This window comes from Dermacentor variabilis, chromosome 2 (assembly GCF_050947875.1).
Source record: "Dermacentor variabilis isolate Ectoservices chromosome 2, ASM5094787v1, whole genome shotgun sequence".
Lineage (NCBI taxonomy): Eukaryota > Metazoa > Arthropoda > Arachnida > Ixodida > Ixodidae > Dermacentor > Dermacentor variabilis.
In genome coordinates, this window is record NC_134569.1 from 94,669,543 (window position 1) to 94,676,358 (window position 6,816).

A 6,816-nucleotide genomic window follows, 5' to 3' on the forward strand; every position below is an offset into this window, starting at 1 on the left:
TTAGTGCCGGTAGCTTCGTATGCGCTATGCATTCGACGTTTCATTCGCGTTGCAGCGAGGGATGCACGAAGTTGAATCTGCTTGCTGCTGCCGCGATTGCTCACTCCAGCATTTTGACAGCCAGTTTCCGCGCTCATCGAGCGAGATGCGTTCATGTTCTCCTGTGACACGGTGCATGTCAATTCAGTTAAAACACGTCGGCGGGCTAGTTGGTTTGAATCTATGATAGAATGTGTAAGCGCGACTTAACAAGGGCGTATAAAGAAGCAGACACGCACAGACAGCGCTCTCTCTATATGTATGTTTCTTCCTACGTCCTCGTTCAGTCACGCTTACATATTCTGTCATTGTTAATTTAATCAGTAAGCGAATGTTTACAAGTTTGCACAGCCGCTATAGCTACTATCCTTACTTCGCAGAGCTATCCACTAATTTGCTATCGCAATCGGCGCTACGCCTTTCGGGCGAAACTGCGACTTTCGTTTTTGTACTGCGTAAGCATTTTTCCCCGACAAGAAAACCGTTTGTCCGTCCCTCTTTCAGGTAAGATGATCGCTTTCTAGATAGAGCCAGCCAGCTGTGGAAGAAGATGGGGACGAACGCGCGAGTAGTGGCACGAAAATTTGGGGGTGGCCCAACTTGAAATCTATTGATAGGCCAAGTTAAATTTGGGGGTGGGCCAGCTTTAAGTTTGGCTGTGGCCCTACCTGAAGATTTTGGGATGACCCAATGTCCAAATGAACGCTGCTGGGCGTCTTTCGAGTTGTGAACACCTCGCGGGCAAGCGAGCGCACCGAGACGCTTGGCGCGTTTTCATTGGGCCTTACCAAGGCGTAGTCTGAACGCAGGCGAGAGCTTGGGTGAACAAAGAACGCGCGCATGACACAGGCTTGCGAGATCGACAGTGAGGGTGGTGGTGGTAGAAACATGTATTGCCAGTGGCATGAATGGCGGGGCGAAGCCCTCTACATGGCACTTGGGTGCTCCCTAACTGTGAGGGTGCACCCTTACAAAGCGAAGGAGAGCCCTTGGAGCGCAATCCTTCACAGCGAGGGTGAGATGGTATTGCGGCGATGCGCTCTCGCTTCTCGCAACGCCTCACGCGCTACTGCGGCAGCTTCTCTCTCCGCTTTCGACCACGACGCTTCGCCGTGCTCCCTCACGGGTTGCAGAATCAAGCGTCTTTCTTTAGATCACTATCTCTCTCTTTCGACCGCTCTGCTCCGTCGAGGCGCGCTCATGCCCGGCGTTCCGGCTCTATTGATACAGTTGCATTGAAGGGGTCGGATGGACAGAGAAAATCTGACGATTGCCTACTAAAGCCTAAGCATTATTTGCCACCGGAAAGACCGTGGGTAGACGCTTAAGCAAAGAAATGCAAGTAAGCAACATCAAGCGAAAACGGAGGCACAGCCGAGCCAAACTATGCTTACGCAGTAGGAAACAATTGTCAGAATTTCTGTTGAACTTTCTCTCTCTCTCTCTCTCTCTCTCTCTCTCTCTCTCTCTCTCTCGGGCGCATGCAACACATTCCACGTGGCACGCGCGTTCCTGCGAACCTTTTTCTCGCTGGTGTACATGCGCTACCCAGTGTAGCAGACGCACAACACTTGAAACAGGTATTTGAACAGCATTATTAAACGAACTTCTGAGCGAGGCGCCCTATTTTACGTACTAATCTCTGACCCCAACTTGGGATTACTCACGCTTATCCTGCAAACGCTCGGTATCAGACTCCAAACAAATCATGCCACCTAATCACTCCTTTTCCCCTTTTTCGTTTGTGTGTATGCGTGTGTGCATGTGCGTATGTGTGGGGGGGGGGCAGTATATAACGCCGCAAGAACGTTTCTCCCTTTATATTGCAAAGACAGATGACAAGTCCGGGTACGTACAAGTAACCAACAGGCGCACGAAACTGCCTCTCAACTCACCAGCATGCCACCGCCTCTCAGCATTTGCATGCGCGGAAGTGTCTCTGCGCGCGCAGGACATGCGCAGTAACCTCTGTTATAGACGCCATTCGCGGCATTTACTGCATTAACTTTCCAGCTCGCCCACTACTCGCAACCCCGTCAGTGCTCATCATATAGCTAAAACCTCTTAGCGGCCTGCATGGCTGTGTTTGCGCAGAGTCCTTTCGACCGGTCATCGTGGACTCCCATTCAAGCACTCAACAGCTACCAATCACTCCGTCATCCCATTCGTGTAATTTCGACACGTATTTGCACAGCGACGGCTCGGCGCAGGCGCCTGAAAGCAGCCAGTCTGGCGTGACTATACACGCTCGAGTCGCTCGCTTGCACCACGTGATTGACAGCCAACAATGGGATGGGCTGCGCGTGCAAAGCGGGAAGGGCGATTCTTCTCCGAGCGCTTCTTGGCGGTTCAATGTTGGCGTAAGCGCGCAAGTGGAGCGATTTTGCGCTGACTGAACGTTGCTTAACGCGTCGATGAAACAGCCCTCGTTAGGCACTTGGTGTTGTTCTCTCTCTCTCTCTCTCTCGTTTTTTTTTTTCGCTACGAGAATAAAGGAGCTGATACGTCACTCTTTTCGTTCGTTTGTTTGTATTACTGCGCTGAACCTCAGCACGCAAGCGCCAATCCATTTACACGGAAACAAGAGGCAGGAGTATGCGCCGCACTAACAAAAACCACTACTCACGCTGTCGATTTCTACTGGGTTTGCAACCTCCCGCCTTACCTTTTTTTTTTTGTTGTTGTTCTTGGTGATGGCGAAGTTTCTGCGTATGTCATGTCATTGCTTAGAAAATATACATCAATGGGAACCTAACGATCTAAAATCAAAGAAACAAATCAAGTGTGCTAGTCAGCCCAACGTACAGCACTGTTTCGAACGACGTTCTGACTGACTGTAGATGCAGGCACCATGATGACCCAGTTTTCAGATATGCAGGAGCACTCAAAGCAACCCATCAGGTGAGTAAAAAGCAAAATGTGCGCGATGAAAGTTAGAGCTTCCTGCACACATGGAGAAAATAATATCGTCGTCAGATGTCTGCTGGTGTCAACGGTGTAACGGTGGGTGACACAGGTCCTGCCAACCTGTGACCTTTAAAATTCGTAAAAATCTCGCAGACAAAAAGGTTGGGGACCATGTCCTGAAGACACACCGTCTGTGGCATGTGGCATACATATACGCAACTTATACTACACGCATCGTAGCAAAGTTGGCACTGAAGTGCCCCTTGCAGCGACTTTGCTGACACCTATTTCACCTGTTTCAGAAACTTGTCTGACTAAACTTGCTCGAACTAATTAATTAGCTTTCTGGTATATGGCATCTTGCGCTGCCAAAAAAAAAAAAAAGAAGACGGCGCAAGTACCGCCAGAATTTTTTTTTCATGCATTTTCTTTTCAATCTCGCACCGACTCATCCTCTGACACTTAAACTTCTTTCACGAACTGAATTTTTATTGTATAAAACATGACGTAACGTTCATAAAATCGTAGAAGTTGCTCAAGTTGGTAAACGTTACGCAGAATTCCAAATGCATCTGCTTGTTCTATTTCGCGATTCACGGTTGAAAGGACGTCATTTATTAGAAAGAGGCATTCTTTTTACATTTGTGATGGTTGTCGCGATTAATACAGTTTTCCGGCACCAATGTTTCGGACCGATGCTCATATAATTATCACTTGCAACTTCATTAGTCATAATAGTTATGCCAGCTAGCCGGAAGACGCCCTCTTGCCTCCTACAAGTTAACGAATTCGTGCCGAGGCTTTTTTATCGCGAATGCTTCTGCCATCTGCCGAAACAACAAAAGCTTTCTGTTCGCGATAGCTTTTTTCGGTCTTTGTAAAATAAACTATTTAATGAAGACAGCAATCTACTATATACTGCATCAATTTCGAACATTTTCTCACTTTACACATTCATATTTAGGGCGCCAACGTTCAATTAAATCAAGAAGATACTTGAACACATCCACGTTGGTAGCAAACCCCAACAACGCCACTACCTTACGCGACAAAAAAAAAAATAAAAAGTAGAGCAGTGAGCAGTGCGACGCGGCCAGCCACGAGGTAGCGGTCGGTACGCGCGACACACACAGCTCGAAATGATTTCTCCTTTCATCTCTCTAGTCAACAAGAGGGCCTGGAAAAGAAGGTTGAGGACAGAAATTGTTACACGATAAGGGGCCCGGTGATCTTCCTATTTGGCTCGGACAGCGCGCCGCCACAGAGACCAGAGCGCTCGAGCACACCGCTTTCGTTCTCGACGAAAATATCGCAAGGCCACCGCCGCGTAGGCAAAATAACCGGCAGCGAGAGAAGCAGGCGGGCAATCGGGCGGGCCATTATGAGTCGAGCATCGCTGTCGGCGGGGCCTCGGGGCTCAGTCGCACGCAGCCGAAAGCTGCAGCACCGCTGCTCGTCGAACGAGGGTGGCACCGCGGGTACCACCCAAAATACGAAACGGGCGCCGCTCTTGGTCGCTCGCGTGGCCAGCCGGCTGGCCCCGGAGTGAGCGGATCGAGGTGGCGATAGGCACCCCCCTTTTGTGCGACCTGTCCCGTGGCTGTCCCGTGTGTCTGAGCGCGCGTTCGCGCGCGCGGCAACAAAGACTGTGTGGGCCTCGCGATACACGAGAGGGGAAAGAAATAACGTGACGCGGAGGAAAGGAAAAGTGAACAAGAAAGAGAAAGCTAGAAAGAACAACAGGAGAGAACCAACAGGCCGACCCACAACCGCAAGGCACGAGCAAGTCTTTTGGACAGGCACGTGCCCTAGACTTCACCGCGCACTCACGGTCTTGCTTTGTTTTTTTATTTTTCTCGCCCTGCCATCTCCTCCTCGCTTCTTTTTTGTGCGCGTGCGACGACCGTCGCCGCCGTCGCCGCCGTTGCTCCGGGCCCAATTCGAGCGGACCATGGTATAAAAGCGCTCGGCCTGGCCGTTCGAAGTCATTCTCTCGGTCTCTACCGGAACGAAGCTAGCCACAAACATGTTCGCCGTGAGTTTCAGGCACAGCACAGTGCATCCGTTATTCCCGCGACGTGGCTCAAGCGCCCCATAGTGATCCCTGTTTGCCGCGCTGTACACGCGAAGACCATGGCGTGACCAGAAGGGGGTGCGGTCACCCGAAAGAGAATAGACTCACCTATAGTGTAATGAAATGAAAAGCTAACTATGCTGCTATTAGAGGGGAAGATGGCAAACCATCTTTAAGCCATGGCTTTTTTCCCTAATTAACTTGATTTCAATGTGCCAATTCTTAGGCTGAGGTCTCATTTGCACCATTTACATTCTCTCAGATTCTATTTCTTCACCCGCAGCTAATCTCAAGTGAAAAACCTAGTCATGGCGCCAGCAAATCTAAACGACTATTCTACCCCTTCCCGCCAGTTCCTCCTGCTTTAGGACGATGTGGATAATCGACCACTCCGAACGTGCTCTAACACACACCCATCGCAGGTCCGTGCCCTCCTCCTCCTGGCTCTTGCCTACTACGCCCATGCTGGCGCTGTGACCGCTGTCCACTCCAGCTACGCCACCCACGTCAACCACGGCCACGGCTACGGCTATGGCCGCGGCTACGGTGGATACGGCGGCTACGGCTACGGTGGACACGGCGGCTACGGTGGATATGGCTATGGTGGTCTCGGCTACGGAGGTCTCGGCTACGGAGGTCTCGGCTACGGTGGATACGGCTATGGTGGTCACGGCTACGGACACGCCGTCGCTGCTGTGCCCGCTGTTGCTAAGGTCGCCGCTGCCCCCGTCGTCGCTGTCGGCCACGGCTATGGCCACGGCTACGGCCACGGTCTTGGCTACGGTCTTGGTGGCTTCGGCTATGGCGGCTATGGCGGCTATGGTCACGGATATGGTCTCGGCTACGGACACGCCGTCGCTGTCCCAGCTGTTGCCAAGGTTGCTGCGCCCGTTGTCGCCGTCGGACACGGCCTCGGCTACGGTCATGGCTACGGCTACGGCCACGGCTATGTGAGTGTCTACTGTATATTACCGACTTAATAATCAACAACAGATCAGTGCTTTCATCTTAATTTCCTCCCTGTATCAGGACTATCAAGCAGAGACGGTAATAGATGCGCAGTAAATCGCAATGACCTGGGTAACACGCAACCCTGAAAGCGTCATCGCAGTCTACGATTTCTTGTTCACATTTCTTGCGTATTTGTTCAAAACAATCCGCATAAGGGTTGACTTAGACAGAATTGATTGTCAAGAATGTGTCCCAACAAGTACGCCTAAAGCATTTGTGACCTTGCCCTTAATTTTCAGCCCATGTGACGCCAACAGAAAAAAAATATTTTTGCGCTCTCATATTACGCTATCAAATATTAAACCCCAGTGAGTGTCGTTGCAGTTAGAAAAAATTGAAATAGAGCTGACCACTGAACGTTTTGTTTCTTTCCTTGTTTCTCTCTTTTGCAGCATTAAGTACATTATTTCAAGGATATTGATCGTCTCTTAGCAACAAGTTATTTATGCACCCGAAGCAACATCAGTGCCACCGAGCCTTGGGCAGCAAGACCGGGCGGAGCGGACTGAACTGTGTACAAAAATTTCAAAATAAAACACATCACACTGCTATATACCGCTGTTTCTCAACTGCTCCTCAGCTTTGGTGAGCTGACCTGCACTGCACACGGCGTGCAGTCTGTCCGGTTAGCCCGTTAGGTGGAAGGTATGGATTGACATGTGTTCTCTTCAAGCTTTCGGGTACGAAACCCGGCTTAATCTTTGAGATCTAAGCCAACCTCCCAGTTTTTCTTCGTCATAGACATATCTCTATTTCTTTTTGTATAGACATAGAAAGTGGGTGTT

At 50.3% G+C, this 6,816-nt stretch overlaps 1 protein-coding gene across 1 annotated transcript; it reads left to right on the top strand.

The window, feature by feature from the left end:
• Positions 1–2,890: 2,890 nt before the first annotated feature.
• Positions 2,891–6,560, top strand: LOC142570368 (uncharacterized). Its single transcript, XM_075678757.1, has 4 exons — positions 2,891–2,940; positions 4,263–4,491; positions 5,443–5,970; positions 6,424–6,560. Exons 1-4 carry the CDS (start codon positions 2,891–2,893, stop codon positions 6,427–6,429), a joined length of 813 nt encoding a protein of 270 aa, XP_075534872.1. The 3' UTR covers positions 6,430–6,560.
• The last annotated feature ends 256 nt before the right edge of the window (positions 6,561–6,816 follow it).

Coding starts and splice junctions, on each gene's coding strand:
- LOC142570368 (XM_075678757.1), top strand. CDS start 2,891: ATGATGACCCAGTTTTCAGATATGCAGGAGCACTCAAAGCAACCCATC. Junction 2,941..4,262: donor CACTCAAAGCAACCCATCAG/GTGAGTAAAAAG, acceptor AAATATCGCAAG/GCCACCGCCGCGTAGGCAAA. Junction 4,492..5,442: donor GCCAGCCGGCTGGCCCCGGA/GTGAGCGGATCG, acceptor CACCCATCGCAG/GTCCGTGCCCTCCTCCTCCT.